The 20624-nt window shown below is 46.4% G+C and overlaps 1 protein-coding gene across 1 annotated transcript in view; it reads right to left on the minus strand.

The window, feature by feature from the left end:
* Positions 1 to 18055, minus strand: part of CWH43 (cell wall biogenesis 43 C-terminal homolog) — a gene marked incomplete at its 3' end in the record, with an annotated part of 46441 nt that extends 28386 nt beyond the window's left edge. Inside the window, exons 1-7 of the mRNA XM_079779373.1 lie at positions 17977 to 18055; positions 15961 to 16152; positions 12818 to 12938; positions 11519 to 11673; positions 8172 to 8373; positions 4786 to 4874; positions 260 to 517 (exon numbers count right to left, since the gene is read on the minus strand). Coding sequence (XP_079635499.1) covers positions 260 to 517; positions 4786 to 4874; positions 8172 to 8373; positions 11519 to 11673; positions 12818 to 12938; positions 15961 to 16152; positions 17977 to 18019 — 1060 coding nt within the window. The 5' untranslated portion in view covers positions 18020 to 18055. The remainder of the gene's footprint in view (positions 1 to 259; positions 518 to 4785; positions 4875 to 8171; positions 8374 to 11518; positions 11674 to 12817; positions 12939 to 15960; positions 16153 to 17976) is intronic.
* Positions 18056 to 20624: the final 2569 nt, after the last annotated feature.

Below are 20624 nucleotides of genomic sequence, written 5' to 3' on the forward strand. Positions count from 1 at the left end.
TGTTTTTCACAACTAATTCATTTAAAAGGGCTTTATAGTAATAAGTATTATTGAAACTCAAATGAATAAAGAATTTTGTTTTAAGTAGTAATTTAGACATTTCTCCAGTGTTGCTTTTTTAAATCAAGAGACTCTTTTAATGAGAAAGGCCAGATCATCCTATTTATTTCCACGTGTCGTGTAAAGTGCTAACTCCCCCGTCTTGAAGGGTTTTTGCCAGTACTTACTAGTTTCATCCAGACCCTTATACCGTACTCACCCAAAAGCACATCTGATCTTTCTCTAGCGTAGACACCTCCTGGGACAAATTTAAAAGCTGTGCACCATGCACAGAAAAATGTATCTAGAAGATAAACTATCATGGCAATGGTCATGGTTTTCCCAGGGTTTGACCCTGAGCTGATCAGGTGTCCAAGCACTGGAGGCCACATGGACGCTGTGAAGAGGGCGAGGACGCAGCCAGAAGCAGCGGCTGCCCACGTGGGCAAGCACAGAAGACCAGCCGCCGAAGCCGCTCCTGTTTTTGAGAGAGAGAAAGAAAAAGAATCAGACAGGAAAGCAGTAATAGTCTCTTCCATTTCTCAAAAATAAATAAATAAATAAATAAATAAATAAATAAATGGGAGGGAGATGGATATCGGCTTATAGGATGACCAATGTACAGCCATTGAGAGCCAGAAGGGACCTCAGGGGCAGACTGGTCCAATGTTCACACTAATGAGAAAATGAGGTCTGGAAAGGTTAACGTGTCTTGCTGGAGGTCACACAGTGAGTTACTTGTACAACCCGAGGTGGAATGTGGGTCCAGTGAACCCCCGTCCTGTGATATTTCTTCAGGAATGGTGGGGAGAAGGAAGAAGGCATTTTTAGATTATTTGTGTTATGATCCTAAGATCAATAAAAACTGAACTTACCTGCAATACCAAAAACATGCCCATTTAATTTAACTAGCGAGGTCCAGGACTTAGACAACATGTTAGAGTCAGTGTGGTTTCTAGAATGTTTTTGCTAAGGAACTTTCTAAAGGCATTTCCTTCCATTTAAATACTGCCCCTTGTTCTGTATTAAGTATGTGGCTTTCCCAACCACCTGGCCCAAAAGGAGATGGGACCGAGATCGTGCTGTAGACACGCTGCTTTAGCAAGTCTGCGGTCCGCTCATCCCTTATCCAGCAGCGTGGTGGGTTTGGGGCTGTGCAATCTGCCTGGTCCACAGCAGACCCTTAGCAAATGTTGGCTCATTTGTTGAGCCAATTCCAAGGAAGTATAACAATTCTCCCACTTCCTGTGAAATCAGCTTTGAGAAAGCATATCAGGGTCTTATAGCACCTCATTTTATAGCTGTCAGTATAACACTTTTTAAAAATATGTATTTTTTGTTGTTGATTTCAGAGAGGAAGGGGGAGAGAGGGAGAGAGGGAGAGAGGGAGAGAGGGAGAGAGAGAGAGAGAGAGAGAGAGAGAGAGAGAGAGAGAGAGAGAGAGAGAGAGAGAGAAAGAGAAACATCAATGATAAAAGAGAATCATTAATCAGCTGCCTCCTGCACGCTCCCCACTGGGGATGGAGCCTGCAACCCGGGCATGTGCCCTTGACCGGAATTGAACCCAGGACCCTTTAGTCTGTAGGCTGATGCTCTATCCATTGAGCCAAACTGGCCAGGGCACTATAACACTTTTCCATAGCATATGACTTTTCTAGACATTTCAATCAATGTATGGTTGTGATCCACCCTTCAAGGTGTCTGCAGCAAACTCCTCAATGCTCGGGGCAAGAACTCCAGAAAAGCCAGCAAGAGGAGCAGGGAGTGGCCCCAGCCAGCTTCTTAGTGCCTCATGGTTCACACCCATTAGCAAGTTCCACCTGCACGTCACAGGACAATGCCACGTGACTGTTTCCCCGGCTTCAAAAGACCACAACGCCTGTAAACAGGAGAAACATCCCAGGGCCCTCTACAACTCACGGACTCGAACTCCACGTGAGACCATTCTACACGTGGATCTGACAATGGTTATTTTAATAACAGAAAAAAAATTTTTCATCTTGAAATTTTAAAAATACAGAACTGTAAGGAAGCAATTAAGAATTGCCAAAACTCCGATGTATTTCTCCTAATCTTTTCCCATGTCTATATGGTAGAATTTTTACGTAAATGGAACCATACCCTATATTGAGGATTATATTCTGCTTCTTATGTGACATTATATCAAGAACGTTTTCTCATGTTATTCATTTTTTGCCTAAAACATTTTGTGTATATATATTGCGGCAAGATCACACACCGCAATATCGGCATCCATGTTCCTGTGGATGGCCACACAGGAAGCTTCTGACCCTGTGAGGGACATCTTTCTTTCTTTGTCAATTAATCTGACTACAGCTCTGGTTATTCCCTTAAAATAGGTTCTTAGAAATACGATTACTGTGTCAAGAGGTAAAGGCATGTTAAAGAGTCATTACCTGTGGTCACTGCTTTCCTGAAAGGTAACACGTGTCCTTTTCCCCCAGAAACCTTGCCAAACGTATCCCCTTTGGAGCCCTGACAAAGTTACCTTTTCTAAAAATCTTTGCCAAAATAATGATGAAAACAGTATAACATTCTAAATCACATGCATTTATTAGTGAAGTTAAATATTTTTCTGTTTACAGGCTTACAATGACTAATTTTTAAAAGAATGATTTGATATTCTAAGGACATGAGAATGACTGTTTCGTCTATCTTAGCACAGAGAATTATCTGGAGGGGAAAAAGAACACCTCTTCAAATTTCCCTTGACTGTTACTGTCTTTTTAAAATTTATTTTCACATAGGCTATATATTTTTAAATCCACAAAAATTGTATTTTTTAAAAGGCTATCAATTCAAAATTCAAAAAGTACAAGAGAGTCCTTCTGACCATCGTCACCCACTAGTTCCCCATAGTGAAAGCAACCAATGTTGGCATTTTCTGCATCTTTCCAGAGACACCTATGCGTATGCACACGTTTCTTCGTGTACACCAGTGGTGGCATATGGCACGCACTCTTAGTCGTTTTGCCTTTTTCACTTAATTGTATACCTTAACTGTTTTTTTGTTTGAGATGAGTCTCCTGAGTAATTACAACATCAGGAGTCTTCAAATCTTTACAACATCTAAGACACCAAACAGAATTAATGGTAATAGAACATTCCAATAATATTTATAATGTCTACCATGTTCATTTTCAAAAGATCAACTTTTTAATACAATAAAATTATAGGTCCTCTGAATATGTTTAGTACATTTATGTCTTTTTTAAATAGAACTTTGATTTTACTAATTCAATTGCCATCAAGATTTCAAGCTCTTTGCATTTATGACATTGTACTGGTCATTGCCATAGTTAATTTCATGCCGAGATCCAGCTGGGACTTCCAACTTCAACCGCACAATGAAAAATATGATTTCTTTTTCTACACCCTGCTTTAGGATGTGATTTCCAGAGATGAATCAGTGAAAAGTGGGCACCATCTCTAGATAATTAAGTCTGAACCCAACGTATTTCAGGTAAGCAGATCAGAGAGGGAGAGGAAGCGTGTGAATTATGGCCCTGCTTTCCTCTCTGTTGCAAAGTCTATTAGAGGCCTCCAATCTGTTTGCCCCTAGAGTCTTTTAAACTACCATGTAATACTCCAGGGGGACCACAACACTAGATTAGATTTGACTCTCCAGGGTATGACTTTACTTACTTATCTGCGGAGGTAAGTCTAAGCATAACACTGTGAGCTCACAGCTTTTCTCTTCTGTAACTAAAAGTTGATATGTCTGTTTAAAATGAAGCTGCTACGTACCTGCCCCATAAGCATGTTGCTTCTACTCCATGAGAAAAAGCATGATAGAAATGTTTAACAAACTTCCACTGTGCTCCATGTTCCTGTTCCCAATCGCACACAGATTAAGAAGCTGTGTGTGCTCATTGCACACTCAGCATTAGCAAAATTATCTGATTCTTTTCTCAAGGACTCTCATGAGGCATCTCTCTGATGAGAGGAAAGGTTACTCCAATATTCACGCAAACTTCCTCCGACCCCACAGGGAACGCCTACCAGAAAACACACAAGCGAGTAAAAATAGCTCAAGGCGACGGCAACAGTGCGTTCACACAGCCCTGGGAGGATGAGGGCCTGGCCATCCTCATTAATTGAGCAACCTATTGGACTTCACATACATCTCCATGCAAGGTGATGGCACTTAGGGGTACAGAAATTTACTTATCATGTTATTCAATCCACATCTATTACTGATACACATATTCTCACATATCCACACATCATCTCTCCTGCTTAATTAGTATATAAAAAGACATCTCTCCTGACAGAAGCCAAATACACTATGCAGATAGAAAATGCAGGCCTCATTATGGAGTCCCAAAGGAGGCCATTCCTGAAAACCAGAGAAGCAAGGAGTCTTGGAGAGGGAGGAGGTCTGGCAACAAGGCAATGTTCAACCCTCCATCTCCTCAGACCTTCGGTAAACCTGAAGGCACCGGACACGCATGTCTTAGGTAAGTCGTTTGGGAGATGGGGGAGATCATGCAAGCAGAGTCAGGACAGAATTAGACATCTACAGGAGGAGAGGTGAAATGAAATAGGAGGAAGTGGAATCTGGAGCCAGCTGTCACGGTGACAGATGGGTCACAGGGGCTGCAGCTGGTTGTAATAGCACATGGCGGCCTTGGTCATCTCTATCCAGTCTAGATGCACATGCTTGCAAGTAAATTGGGCAACCAAGCTGAACAACTGGCATACCTGCAGGTAAACTCCACATACCTGTAACCCACCAGAGTAAACTGGTACCCGGGAACCATGAACAAGTCGAAAGCATCAACCCGCTCACCAAAGACAGCAGAATTGCACCTCTGTGGGAAAAAGAAAAAAAAAGACATGCCATAAGACTTCTGACATTATTAATATTTCATTGCCCCATCTGTGAAAAAGAAAAATATCTCTTACCTCTGAGTACACCCAAGGGATTATATGAGATATAGAGAGCCTATGGGAACCCATATTATATACAGTCAGAACTCTGACTTTAAGTAAATCATATGTGCAATCTCATGCTCAGTAAAGGAACTAAGTTTTCTCAGACTATTAAATTATAGTCCAAACTGGCCATGTGACTCATTTTAAATGACTCTGCCAAAGACAAAAATAAAACGTCATTGGGAATAGTTTTTATTTAGTTTGCCTCTTCTCTCCTCTGCCTCAATAATGCAGTCTCTGCCTTCCTGGGACCTGTGTCAGTTGGATAAGTAATTGATAGTTGTGTGTTTTTAAAACAAGCACACACTTTCATTCATTTGCTAACTTGGCAAAAACTTGTAGAAGGAAAAAAAAATAATTTAACCAAACTTTTGTGGGGAAATCCAGCAGCAATAGCAGCAAAGACAGGGCACTCAACCAAGCAGCTGTAATATAAATTAGCACTTACTACCTTGTAGGCACTGTTTCAGATTTTTACGTTTAATTACATTAGCTCACGTAATCCTCCTGAGTTTGTGGGTAAATGCTATTATTATTTGCGGAGGAGGACACTGGGGGAAAGAGCACTTACGTAAGTGGCTGCGGTCCTACATAGCAGCGCACGTAGGACAGAGAATCCCAAAAAGGCGCTCGGGCTCTGAAGTGGGGCTCCCAGCTGCTATCCTGCCCGTCCCCGCATCCTAAGGTTAAAGATCGTCCTGGGTCCACAGAAGACCAGATGTGACAAAAGGCCATGGAGGACACCGTTGATCTTTTTTCTATCCCCAATTCAACAACAATGTTTATGAGGACCTACTGTGTGCCAGGCTGCTTCTAGGGGCTAGAGACACACCCAAGAACAAAGATCCCTTTCCTCCACAGGAGTCACGTTCAGTGCGGGAAGGGGGACAGACAATAAATATAATTAACCAGTAGTGCAGGATATCAGAAGCTGGAAAGTGCTATGGAAGAGTAAGAGTAACCGGGTCGGGAGGCCTGGGGCGGGCTGATGGGAAACGGGAGCACATGACTAAGACAGTCTGTCCTGCTCCCTCATCATCCCAGAGCCTGTAGTCTGAATGTCTGAACGATCCTTCACTTTCCCAGGGTCCCTTCAGCCTCCTCTGAGCCTCTCTCTCACCTTTCTCTCGTCCCTCATATCTCTAACCCATCAAAACTTACCCATGACCCGTTCCCTTAAGTCAGATCTAGTGAATTTTCTAAAGCAATTCCCACTATGATGGTGCAACATTTCTCAAACAGGGGTTCTGAGAAACTCCAGTTTTTTTGAGATGTGAATAGGAGTTCTAAAGAAGGAATGCCATGTTTCAATACGTTTAAGAAACTCTCAAGAGTCTGTAATATATTCATTTGCCTTGTGAAGCACAAAGGAAGGAACGCGAGATGCAGTATTTGATCTGGAAGACTTTTTTTTTCCTCTCAGAGTACCTACTAACATCTCAAGAAATCCGCGTTCCACAGAACATAGTTTGGGAATGCCGGTCTCGTGAGTTACATCTCCATCTTCAATGTCTTGCCCTGACATCTAGAATTACAAAGTATCTGAAAAGAAAGCTGTCATTGTACAGTGAGAAAACAGCCAGGAATGTCACGTGATGGGTCCAAAGTTGAATATTAGTTCCTTTTCTCATTCCCTGCCCTCAGGAGCATTGTGTCTAGAAAGGAAGAAATAACTGTCATTTTTTTAAAAAATTCTAATACAGAATAATAAAAAAAGATATGTCGGGTGGAGATCCAAGCGAGTATGTGGCATAAAGGAATCCTTGGGAGAGTCAGAGAAGATTTCACAAAGGAGATGCCTGAGCTGGTTTTGAAGGGTGAGTAAGCACTTGCCAAGATATCCAGACAGAGAAGGTAACCCAGGCAAGGACGAGCACATACACTGAGGACTGGAACAGTCCGGCACTTCCAAGGAACTCAAAGTGATGTCAGCCCCAGTGAAGCACAGGGATAATATAGAGAGCAGAGAGCGTTTGTAAAAGTAAGGCGGGGGAGGGTGTGTGTGCAGATCCTGTCTCTGTGACCTGGTATGGGAGGTGGGGGGGTGGGGGCTGAAAGGTTTTAAGCAAGGGAGGGAGGGATGGAGTCAGATTTGCATTTTCGAGAGCTCACTCTGGGGCAGTGTGGAGAAGGCCACACCAGAGAGACCATTAGAAGACAATAGCATGATAGCACGGCCTGGGTGAAAGATGGTGAGGACTCCACTAAGGCAGATATGATTGCAGACAGGGAGGTAAGTATAGATTCTTTCAGAGAAGCAGTAGAACTGACCCAACATAATGCCCAATTGGATTCAGAACATGAAGAAGACTCCGACTCGCAGGATGACTTGGCAGAGTGAACCAAGGCATGGAGGAGGAAGAACATGTTTGGGGACTGGGAACTGCTGAGTCCAGATGTGGAGATGCTGAGCTGGCGACATCTGCGGGATATGCCCAGAGGTTGCCGGGGGCAGTTTTTTTACATGTATCCAAATACGGGAATTTCAGCACTTTAAGAGAAAACATATCTGAGGCAGATGTTTTAAAGGTCCCTCCAATCTTTTAACATGAATGGCTGGACTTCGCTGCAGGAGGTAGGAGGTGCCAGGAAGAGAAGAGAGAGAATAATGAGGACCAAGCACATGGACCAACACATAAACTCAAGACTGCCGACTCTTGGGTGCCCCAGGGTTGCAACAGGTTCCAAAGTACCAGAGGATGCAGAGATCTCCCAGGGCTTTCGTCCTTTGCAGAGAATCAAGATCTATGCCCAGGCTGCCAACCCAATCCCTCATCAGGGCACTCTGGTCTCATCCTACCAAATGCCCAACTGTAATGGGGAAAGTGGGGGAGGTTTCTGGAGAAAATGGCCAGGGCGTGTCATGCCTTCCCTGCCACTGAGCATGGTCTTCTGTGCGGGGATTCCTCGGCGTTTCAGGATGCCCGTGCAGGAGCTCCCAGAACCTCCTGCTTGGCTGTGCACAGCCCTCAACCCTCCCTCATTCACCTCGCAGCAATCCTGCAGTGTTGGCCAACACTCTTCTGTCTCCTCCGTCTCCAGAGAGCACAGTAATGTCATGCAACGTTTCTAATGTCTAAAGGAAGTAGCGTAGGAAATATCTGGCCCGCACAGATCTAGCTGCTCAACGAAGAAGGTACTTCTTTCTCCAACCATAACAAACCCAAACTCACCCAAATGGGTTAGGATCTGGCCCTCGATGGGGATGCCCACTCACTGCCCATCTGGAAACCAGAGAGACTTCTCCAAAAATCCAGTGGGTGAGGAACACAAGACTGCCAAAGGCAGCCCCTGCCGGCAACCAGTGAGGCCTCCAGGCCGCCCCTTTGGCTGCCTCGCTGGTCTTTTTCCCCTCGGGTCTACTGCAGTCACCATCTAGAATAAAAAAACAATGGAAAAGGATGGGTCACATGGAAATGTACCCTCTACATTAACAGACTTTTAGTGAGTAAGAAATGGTACCTGGCTTCCATTAGAAGGGGGATGAGATGAGCGGCTGTGATACAAAGCAGAATGGTGCCGTGAGCTAGTTGGTGGGAGAGCTTGTTTTAGGCAAGCCAGATCAGGAATGGTTTAGGGAGAACCAAGCATCTTGAAATTTGGCAAGTGAAAATGCCGAGAAATGCCGAGAGTCAGTTACTTCATGTGAAGTCAACTGTAGGAGCAAAACTAGATGTAGGAGACGTGAATGGTGTGTATGTTCAGGGAACAAAGGAGTGGAATATTTCCAGGACACCAGGCTGCTTCTCCCCAAAAGAGCAGGGCTCTCATCTGAACCCCTGTCGCCGGAGTAACAGAGTGCACCGACTGAGCGGTGGCTCTGCTGAGCCCTGATCTGAGCCCCCTTTTTGAGCTCATTTAATCTTCACATCAACTTTATAAAGTTGGCTCAATCACTAATCTCATTTCACACATTTGAAAACTGAAGCCTAGAGAGACAAGTGACTTGTCCAAGGTCAGCTAGTAACGAGAAACGGGGGTGGGAACTTCGGCCATTGGGCTGCAGTGCCTGTATACTTCACTAGATAATACTTCTGATAGGGGCAGAAATAGAATGGTAGGGAACCAGCTAGAATTGTAAGAAATATTAATCATGCTCTGTTAACCGTGATGGTTTTATTCTGATTAAAGAAGGCACATTCTAACCTGGCTGGAGCCGCACTCGGGGCCTGGGAGCTCACCTGGAAACGCAGCCCTTCCTCCCCACTTGGAGCTTCCTATTACCGCGGAAAGACGAACAACTTTGTTGCAGAACCGGAGCCAGAAACCAGAATCGCCAGCCTTCTGCTTACCTGTTAACTGCTCATTTGGCCTACCCTGTGGCTATTTCCCCATGTAACCCCAGCCCTTGCATATCATTAAGCCCTTTGAAGACACCAGCCCTTTTGCATGTCTATAAACTGCCCGTTTGCCTTTTTGCCTACTTGCCTTTGTACTTCTACTATATCAGCAGCTGGCTTATGGTGGGCTGCAGAGCGGATTTTTGTGGCTGACCTGCTGCTCTCCCATACTGCGGCAGTATGGGAATAAATGCTCAACTATGATTCAACCCTGTCTCTGCTTAATTGGCTCGAGTAGTGACAGGCAGCATGGACCCATTGTTTGTCTGCTAGGACTGTTTAATGAAGAGGTCTCAGCTCATGCCATAAATGACTTACCATACAAACATGTAACAAGGAGAAAGTGCTGGCAGGAAATTTCTTTGTAGGAAAGGAGAGCCTGTTGGGCAGATGCTTTATAACACTGTGAAGCTCTCTGCTGGACAGAGGGACTCCTTAGGGGCTGCCCTAGGGACCAGCAGCCCGATTTCACAAGAAGAAAGCCATTCTGCCGGCAAAGGAGTCAGAGAAAGGAAGAGCAGAGCTGAAAGCTCTGGGGATGGGAGAGGTGGTGAAGGCAGAGGGGAGGTCAAGGCCTGAGGCTAAACAGTCTTTGGAGAAGAGAGATCCTGAAGCTAAATTTGCTGAGCAATATGCTGTATATGATGGTGGGTGACCCTTGCCTCCGGACCCAGCAAATATGTAATAAAACTATAAAAAATGCTTGGTATGATCAGATATCCTGGGCAAGCTGGTGAGGAGTCTGGAGTTTTGTAAATGTGACCACAGTGGGAAAAGCAGGAAGGGACCAACAACTGAAACCAGTAGCAAGAAGAAAACACAAGTCAGGAAAGGTAAAGGATACCCTAAAGTTCAGATCCTTCTCAAGCTGTACCTGAAATATTTGCTGCCTGAGTTTCCACCTTTAGATGTTAGTGTTTTATAAAATACTAGAGGCCCGGTGCACGACATTTGTGCACTGGGCAGGGGGTCCCTCAGCCCGACCTGTGCCCTCTTGCAGTCTAGGACCCCTCGGGGGATGTCCAACTGCCAGCTTGCCCAGGGGGAGCGGGCCTAAGCCAGCAGTCGGACATCCCTCAAGGGGTCCTTATTGCTGCTGCGGAGGCAAGAGAGGCTCCCGCCACTGCCGCTGCGCTCACCAGCTGTGAGCCCAGCTTCTGGCTGAGCGGCACTCCCCCTGTGGGAGTGCACTGACCACCAGTGGGCAGCTCCGGCATTGAGCATCTGCCCTCTGGTGGTCAGTGCGCATCATAGCGACCGGTCGTTCGGTCGATTTGCATATTAGCCTTTTATTATATAGGATAAAACACATATTAGGGCACTAAACCAAGTTCTAAATGTTCTAACTCATATTACTGTCACTTGACCAATTTACTTGCACGATGTTCCTCTAGTCTCACTACCCCCAGCCCATGCTAGAATCAGGGCCAAAGGGGAATCACACAAGCACTTTGTTCATGGTGAGCCAAAACCCTCTAAACTTCCATGAATCTGTGAGATCGGTCCTTGTATTTACAAAAGAACAGTGAGTCATTGAGAGTCACACAAAGAGCCAGGGGGAAATTAATTGGAACTTGGTAACACTTCTCCCTTCTTTTCAGAAGGGTGTTGAGTTAGCCTATGAAGCAAGCATCCAAGTCTGTGTCTATCACCAGAGAGAGACAGGTGATTGCACGGAGGTGCGAATACGCAAGATTTCCTTTCTTTTCAAGTTTCAGATTTACAGTTTAATTATCTTCGGACTCCTAGAAATAAAAGCCCAGGTAGTTCCCACAGCCCTAGCTCACAAACAACTTTCCATTGTGAAGGAGATACACTGGGGTCAGAGGGAGAGGGATGAAGGACGCCACCCTGGAGAGCCCTGTCCAGAGGGGAAGAGGAGGAAGATGGGCTGTAAGCCAGCCGGGAGCACAGGGCCTGATCTACTCTCCCTCTCCACAGCGATACAAGCCAGAGACAGCTTTTTATTGTCACCCGCTGTACTGGCAAGGAAAAGACTCCTTCTGCTTGGATAATAGTCCACTGACTGGGCCTGTTACTATGTCAGAGGGAGGAAAAAGTTGAAAAAGAGAAATAGTTCAGAGGGACTATTTTTATCTTTCCAAGATATGTTACATTTAGATCAGAAATATAAACTAGGCAAGAGAGAATATCCCTAAATAAATCCAGCATACACTTACCTGTGGAAATGCGATCAAGTGTGGCTATGGTACTTAACGTGAGTATCACCCTGTTCGACATCTGATAACTCCAGACTGGGTTTAGTGAAGTGTACCATATGCGGAGAACAACAAGAAGAATCTGTCCCAAAATGAATCCCCAGATTCTGAGGTACCTGGAAGTGCAAACGTATTTTGTTTGTTTGTTTTCTGCCTCTGGTTGTTTCTTTCTTTCTTTTTTTAATTTATCTTTATTGTTGAAAGTGTTTTTAATGACTTTTTGTGTGCTTTCAATGAACTGCATCCATCATGAATTTCATACTTTCATAGAATGAATATATGAAATAGTCTGATTGGTAATTTGCAGTAATATACATGACATAGCCTTTATTTAGCCCATTATCTAGGCAACTTGTCAAAATTCCTTCATTCTCAAAACATTATTAAGACTGACGGCAGTGGGTTGTTTCCACTATTAAAACATTATTCACACCCTGATCTTGGCTACAAGGCCAGATGGAAGGTAAATACAATAACCTGGAACTCTTGGTCCCAACTTCCCCTTTGGTAACTGATCACTACACTTATTTTTTTTTAAAAGTTTATCTTCATTGTTAAAAGTATTACAGATGTCCCCCTCCTTTTTAAAATATGTTTTTATTGATTTCAGAGAGTGCCGGAAACCGATCATTAATAGAAAGATGTGGACAGGAAGGCTGGTCAACAGCCTTCACTGCTCTGAAAGGTCAGAGCTAGTTCACTCACTGTTTAGTTGAGACATTGTTAGCTCAAGCAGCCTCCACCTCTGTTTGTCTTATGTAAATTTCTGTTACTGGAGTTGCCTGCCCAAGGGCTATGGGTGTATCCCATAGTCTCAATAAAAGGGATAGCAACGCCAGAGCAGCAAGTAGTCCTCCCACTAGAGGTGGCCTCCCGCCTGGCCCCCAGTATTCCCAAATTAATACTTTTCTAGTCTCTTTTCATTTGTGCATGGCCTTCTCCAGAACCTGAACCCTGAACCGGAACCCTGAACCACGTGGGACGTGAAAGGGGTTCCCACAAGAGAGAGGAAGGGAGAGGGAGAGAGAGATAGAAACATCCATGATGAAAGAGAATCATTGATCGACTGCCTCCTGCATACCCACTACTGGAGATTGAGCCTGCAACCCAGGTATGTGCCCTTGACCAGGAATCAAACCTTGACCTCCTGGTTCATAGGATGACATTCAACCACTGAGCTATAGGATGACATTCAACCACTGAGCCACACCGGCTGGGCTACACTTATTTATCTATAGGTGCATAGGATTCGAACCATACCTTTGCAAACCACTTCCTGTCCACCATGTCACGGCTTGCACTATCAGTGAGGAAGACACACCAAGCGCAAGGACCACCAGCCGAAGTTCGGCATTTGGAGCCTGGAAGGAGGCTATGCTGCCTACAAACAAAGTACAGAGTTAGTTAAATATTTCCGGAAGCCACACATTGGTACTCAGTTCTCTGCATTTCATCACTGTTGTGTCTGATACCGTTTTTATACTCAGGAAGAGAGAGTTAATGTAAAATTATGTGTGTGCATAAATCTTTTTAAAATTTTATTGAGATATAATTTCATACCATAAAATTTACCCTGTTAAAGTGGTTTTTTATATATTCACAAAGTTGAGTTATTATGACCACTATTTAATTCCAGAATATTTTCATCACCCCAAGAAGAAATCCATACCTGTTAGCCATCACTCCCTTTTCTTCTTCCCCACCCCTAGCCCCTAGCAATCATCATCTACTTCCTGCTCATATAAATGTTCCTATTTTGGAAGTTTCATATAAGTTTCATATAAAGGAATCATAAAACATGTAGCCTTCTGTGACTGGCTTCTTTCACTAAGCATAATGTTTTCAAGATTCATCCATTTTGTAGTTAGTACATGTTATCAGTACATCATTCCTTTTCATGCCTGAATAAAATTTCATTGCATGGATGTACTGCATTTTGTTTCTCCATTCATCAGTCAATGAGCACTTTTGGACTATTGTAAATAACTAGAGGCCCGGTGCATGAAATTCATGCATGGGGGGTGTCCCTCAGCCCAGCCTGCACCCTCTCCAATCTGGGACCCCTTGAGGGATGTCTGACTGCCCATTTAGGCCCGATCCCGGTGGGATCGGGCCTAAACGGGCAGTCGGACATCCCTCTCACAATCCAGAACTGCTGGCTCCCAACTGCTCGCCTGCCTGACTTCCTGATTGCCCCTAACTGCTTCTATCTGCCAGCCTGATCACCCCCTAATCACTCCCATGCCAGCCTGATTGATGTCTAACTGCTCCCCTGCCAGCCTGTTTGCCCCCAACTTCCCTCCTCTGCCGGCCTGGTCACCCCTAACTGCCCCTCCCCCTGCAGGGTTGATCACCTCCAACTGCCCTCCCTTGCAAGCCTGGTCCCTCTCAACTGCCCTCACTTGCAGGCCTGGTTTCTCCCAACTGCCCTCCCCTGCTGGCCATCTTGTGGTGGCCATCTTGTGTCCACATGGGGGCAGGATCTTTGACCACATGGGGGCAGCCATCTTGCGTGTTGGAGTGATGGTCAATCTGCATATTACTCTTATTAGATAGGATAGAGGCCTGGTGCACGGGTGGGGGCCAGCTGGTTTGCCCTGAAGGGTGTCCCGGATCAGGGTGGGGGTTCCCTTGGGGCATGGGGCGGCCTGGGCGTGGGGCCTGTGGTGGTTTGCAGGCCAGCCACGCTCCCCAGTGACCCAAGCGGAGGCCCTGGTATCTGGAATTTATTTATCATCTACAATTGAAACTTTGTAGCCTGGAGCGGAGCCAAGCCTCCTGCTTGCTCTGTGTTGGCAGCCATTTCTGTTGGAATTTATGTATCTTCTATAATTGAAACTTTGTAGGCTGGAGTGGAGGCCTGGGCCCGCCAGGGTGTGTGGAAAGCTTGGCTTCCTCCATTGCCAGGGTAACCCAAGCCTCCCTCCTGCTCTCTGTGGCTGCAGCCATCTTGGTTGGGATTAATTTGCATACTCGCTCTGATTGGCTGGTGGGCGTGGCTGGTGGGTGTAGCGGAATGATGGTTAATTTGCATATTACTCTTTTATTAGATAGGATGCTGCTATGAACATTTGTGTACAAGGTCTTGTGTGAACATATGTTTTCATTTTTTTAGGTAAATTCCAAGAGTAGAGTTGATGGGTCATAGGATAACATTTTTATGAACTGACAAACTGTTTTCCAAAGCAGCAGCACCATTTTACATTCACCAGCAATGGGTGACTGTTCCAATTTCTCTGCATCCTTGCCAACACTTGTTATTGTCTATTTTTTATAGCCATTATAATGGGTCAAAATCTTTAAGGTAAAAAATAACCCAAATTGCCCTAGGTGGTTTGGCTCAGTAGATGGAGCATCAGCCTGTGGACTGAAGGGTCCCAAGTTCGATTCCTGGGGGGGGGGGGGGGGGGGAGGGCAGGAAGGGTGCGTGCAGGAGGCAGCCGATCAATGATTCTCACTCATCATTGATGTTCCTCTCTCTCTCTCTCTCTCTCTCTCTCTCTCTCTCTCTCTCTCTCTCTCTCCCCCTTCCTCTTTGAAACCAATAAAAATATATTTTAAAAAATAACCCAAATCAATAGAAGTATGAACTAGATATATTCCTAGAAGTGGAAATGCTAGATGAAAGAGTATGTACACATTTGCAATTTTGACCAAAATTGCTACATTATCCTTCACAGAGGTTTGCCAAATTAGATTCGCACCAGCAGTGAATGCCTGTCTGCTTCCCATCTTTACAATACAGTGTTATCAGACTTTATTTTTTTGCCAATCCAATAGGTAAAACTATACATAAATATATTGAGTACAATTTGTATTCTACACATTTTAGTACATTTTTAAATAAATAATTATATTTCATTTCCAGTAAACTGATGGTAGCCTTTGCCCCCTTTTCTATTGAGTTGTTGTTCCTTTATTTATTAATTTGTGAAAAAAAAACAAATATTAGGGAAATTAGCCCTTTGACTAAAAGAATTGCAAATATTTTTCCTACACTGTTGTTTGACTTTGCTTACTATGGTTTTGGTCATGCATAATTTTCATATTTTTATGCAGTGTCATTTAACAATTTTAGTGGTTTCTGAGTTTTGTGTCATATTTTGGGGTGGGGGGTGGGAAAGAATACAATATATTCAAGAGTTGAACTGTTTACCAAGGTTTCTTTCCCCTTGTCATTTCGTGATTTTTAAGCTTTTCCAATCTGATAGGAAAATTAGAAATGTAAAATACATTGGCTTTTTGTCTATTCTTCCAATTTTACTAAAACTCTTGAGGTAGTAGTAAGAGAAAGAGAACTCTTTTTTCTAATTCAAACATTTAGCATTCAGAGAACAGTCGACATATTTTCATTTGATTTTTAACTAAAAATAAGACGTAAAGAAATACTTTCAAATAATTACCAACAGCAATTATCCGCAGCAGGGTTAGCACCCACTTCTTGTTGACCAGCTTCCAGAAAGAAGCAATGATGAGGAATATCGGAGAAAGAAAAGCTATGCCAAAAACTTCCAGCCCGGTGAGTTCCAGTGTTTGCAGAGGAAAGTAATAAATCATCGGAGGCAGGTCATGCCAGAGAGACCAAGTAACGTATCCTAGAAGAAAAAGATTTTTCAGAAAAAGACCGAGTGTAACTTTGTCATCGTTTCACACAGTAACCCCGCCCCTCCACTAGGTCGTCCCTGTATTAAAGACTCTTCATTTGGAACATCCGGGTTGAATTGGGTTTCCTGTCAGGACCTTGACTGACAACATTTCCTGACCTAAGTTGACTTTCAGAATGAGAAATATGAAAACCGACAAGAGCAACAAGCAGCAGACTCCCTCCTTCCCCTCCAGACTACACGGATAGGCAGGTCGGTTAGTCAACATTTTCTTGAGTGTAGACTGTTAAACCCAACCCTTAGGAAACAGAATGGGGCAGTGGAATACCCAGATCTGAAGTCAGTTTCATTTCTGCCAACGACTGTGAAATCTACAATAATAATAATGAATGCTTACCATGTGCTAGGCTCTGTGCTAAGGATTTATTTACACACATCATCTCTTATTCCTCACACAACCCATGCCCTATGAGGTTGACATTATTTCTACTCCTCACTTACAAATGCAAAACAAGTTTATTCTGCCTTTGCTGCTTTTGTGACTTTAGACAATTATAATTGTCTAAAGTCACAAAAGCAGCAAAGGCAAAATAAACTTAAACCCCCACAGTCTAGCTCCAAACGTAGCTTTCTAATGACTAAGTGTACTAACTTTCTCCCAAGTTACTTCTCAGCCTCCTTTTCTTTTCTTTTTAAAAATTTTTAAAAATGTTTTCAATGATTTTTAGAGAGAGAGGAAGATAGAGGGATAGATAGAAACATGGATGAGACAGAAACATCATTAATGGGCTGCCTCCTGCACACCCCCTCCTGGGGATCGAGCCCCCAGCCCGGGCATATGCCCTGACCAGTGACCTCTTGGTTCATGCATTGACCCTCAACCACTGAGCAACACCGGCCTGGCTCAGCCTCCCTTTCTTAACCAGCAAAATAGCACTTAGAGTTCAGCTTAAATGAGATCAAGTACAAGGAGTACCTAGCACCCTAGGTACTTGCTGCCAGTCGCTTTACATGGCCGTACTCACGAGATACAGCCTGAGGCAGAAACATGGGCCCTCTGAGCATTACCAGCTCCCAGAAAATCCAGCTCTCAGCAAGGCGCCCCTCCCGGGCCAGGGGGATGCCTGTTTCATGTCCAACTGCGAGATCCCAGCAGCCTCGCAGCGTTTGTCTAGGAATTCTGATTTCAATCATACAACTCCAACAGAATTACACCAGTAATTGTCCGTGGGATTTTTTTTTTTTTTAAACTACTAAGTGAGCTCCTGGGACCCGAGTTCTATGCTTTTCGCCAAATGCCCAAATGTGCAGCCACACCAGCAGCAGCAGCTACTGCCCGTGCGCTCACCCACAGCCGCCGGAGGACACGGGTGCCGCTTTTCTCCTGAGTTTTATTAAGTTACACATAAAGGTCGCGGGTGGGGAGGACGGCGGCTCCGTGGAGCGGGCGGTACCGGCCGCGCCAGTTCAGGGCCGACACGTGGAGAAGGCGCGCGCCTTCGGGGGCAACCGCACGCCGGCGTGGGGACCCGGAGGCACCGGTTCCCGCAGGCGCCTCTCTGCGTCCTCGGCCTCGGCACCTCCATCTGGGTCTTTTCTTTCCCCCCTGCGCCAGCCAAGGTTCCCAGGGGGGGCGATAAGCATCTCTCCTCTGGGCACTGAGAGCGCTTTTCTCCCTCGCGGGGCTCAGCCAGCCCTCCGAGCGCGGCGGCTCCGGGCAGGGCCGGGGAGGGGGGGGGGGGGGGGGTGGTGGGCGGGAGGGGACCAGGGGGAGCCGGCCCCCGCGAGCCCGCGGCCACAGCGGCCTCGGCTTACCCAGCAAGGTCTCCAGGAGGACTTCTCTCCACAGGGAGCGCATGGCCGCGGCGTGGGGCGGCGCTTTCTAGGAAAGCGGGAGGGGGCCCGCCTGCCGCGCGCACCCTACGACCCCGCCTGTCGCCGCGTCCTCCTGGGCTCTGCGTTCGCGCCCCGCGTCCTCTCGCCAAGTCCGCGGCCGCCTTCGGGCCCCGGTGCCCAGCTCAGACTTGGGTGGGGCGGCAGCCTCCGCCCGGCCACACCCAGACCAGCCCGCCTGGCCTGGCGCCGCCAGTGCCCGCTCCGCTGCCACCGCCGCGGGCGCCTCGCGTCCCCAGGTCCCCGTGCCGTCGCCGCTGCCATAGGGACAGCTCTCTGCGGGGGACACGCGCGCGAGCACGGCGACCTGGGGGCCACCCCGCCGTCGGGCAAAACCCATCCGCCGGCTCCCGGAGCCACCCCGGGATGGAGCGATGGAGCAATGGAGCGCCGCCAGCGCCCAGGAGGACAGGAACGGGTGCAACTGGGCCCAGCGGTGCCCTGGTTTAAACCAGGAGGAGGCAAAGGGAAGGGCAGCCGGTAAGACGGGCTCTGGAGCTTTGGGCCGACAAGTGTGAACAGGACTCTGGCGTCCTTAAGGCTTGGGCGACGCTCCGGAGGCGAGCGGGCTCGGGCGGGAGGCAGTGCCCCTTCTCAGCTTGGGTAGTGAACATATTGCATCCCGGAAAGGTGATCAAAAAATTCTAGAGGGCCCCGCCCACGTGGCTCAGTGGCTGAGCATTGACCTGTGAACCAAGAGGTTGCGTTAGGTTCCCGGTCAGGGCACATGCCGGGGTTGCAGGCTCCACCTGCAATGTGGGGCGAGCAAGAGGCAGCTGATCAATGATTCTCCCCCATCATGGATGTTTCTATCTCTCCCTCTCCCTTTCTCTCTCCCTTCCTCTTTGAAATCAATAAATATATTTTTTAAAAATTCTAGAGGTCACAGGATTTTTGGTGGCTTTCAGAGACGTAGCAATGAAAGGGGGCAGCAATAGAATTTGGGGAACCGGCTAGTATTGTAAGAACTATTAATCCTGCTCCGTTAACCATGACTGTTTTATTCTGATTAAAGAAGGCACATCCCACCCTGGCTGGAGCTGACCTGGAGATGCAGCCCATCCTCCCCATTTGGAGCTGCCTGTTATCATGAAAAGATGAACACCTTTGCTGCAGAACCAGAATCGCCAGCCCATTGATGATCCCCAGCCCTTTTTGCATCCCTGCAGGCCTTTGCAGACCTCCAGCCTGCTTACCTGTTAACTGCCCATCTGGCACTCCCTTTGGCTATTTTCCCTGTAACCCAGCCCTTGCAGATCACTGAGCCCTTTGAGGACCCCTAGTCCTTTTGCCTATCTGTAAACTGCCCTTTTGTCTACTTCTTCTTTGTGCTTTTGCTGTATAAGCACCTGGCTTATGGGGGCTGCAGAGCAGATTTCTGTGGCTGACCTGCTGCTCTCCCATACTGCCGGCAGTACTGGAATAAACGCTCATCTGTGATTCAACCCTGTCTCTGCTTCATTGGCTCCAGGAGTGACAGGCAGCACAGACCCATTGTTTGTCCAGTTACAGCAACACTTGCTCAGGGGATAGAAAACAGGGGCGAGTGGAAACTGCCCTCCTCAATGAAACAGGAATTTTAGGGGAATATAGGCAGGCTTTAGGGAATTTTTAGAATTGGGGTCTGTGGAAAAACACCGGGCTACAGACTGGGAGAAGGTACATCTCTATAACACAAGGTAGCCAGGTGCAGTTACATCTCCATAACACAAGGAAGCAGCAACAGGTACATCTCCACAACACAAGGAAGCCAGGTGCAGGGAGCAGCAACAGTTGCATTTACATAAGACAAGGGAGCTGGAAGTAGCCAAAAGGGTCTATATTTCCAAAATAAAGAAGAAGGAAGAAAGCCAGAAAGAAAAGAACAATGAGGGAGGAGGGCATCACACGTCCCACTGGTGTTTGACCTTTGAACTCAGTAGTTACTATAGTAACCAGTCAAGGGAATAGTGAACAATCAGAGAGGATATCAAGGCACCAGGATCTGCAGCCTTTATAAGCCATCGGAAAAAAGAACTCAGCGGGACCCTTTTCCCCCTCCGCACGTGGGAGTCCATTCTGTGGGACTCTTTCCCTCTCCCCACGTGGGAGTCTGTACTTGTCTATACTAATAAAAGGGTAATATACAAATTGGTCAGGATGCCCTCACAGTAACGACCGAACAGCAGGCTGCATGGGGCGACAAGACCAGCAGGGGGGGGGGGGGGGCAGTGAGGGATGACCAAATGACTGAATAGCAGGCTGCATAGGGCAACCAGGCTGGCAGGGTGGGGCAGTGAGGGGCAACCAGGCTGGCAGGGGGGCAGTTAGGGGTGATCAGGCAGGCAGGCAAGTGAACAATTAGGAGCCAGCGGTCCTGGGTTGTGAAAGGGTGCAGGCTGGGCTGAGGGGACCCCCCCCCATGCACGAATTGCGTGCACTGGGCCTCTAGTTCTTCAATAAATTTCCACCTTTGCTATACCACTCCCTGTTTGTGGATTCATTCTTCAACTATGGCAGACAAAGAATCCAGGTTCCAGTTCATAAATTCCATTTCATCAACATGATGAATAATGGTCTTTGAGAGTGCC

The sequence above is a fragment of the Cnephaeus nilssonii genome (genome assembly GCF_951640355.1).
Source record: "Cnephaeus nilssonii genome assembly, chromosome: 1".
NCBI classification, from domain to species: Eukaryota; Metazoa; Chordata; class Mammalia; order Chiroptera; family Vespertilionidae; genus Cnephaeus; species Cnephaeus nilssonii.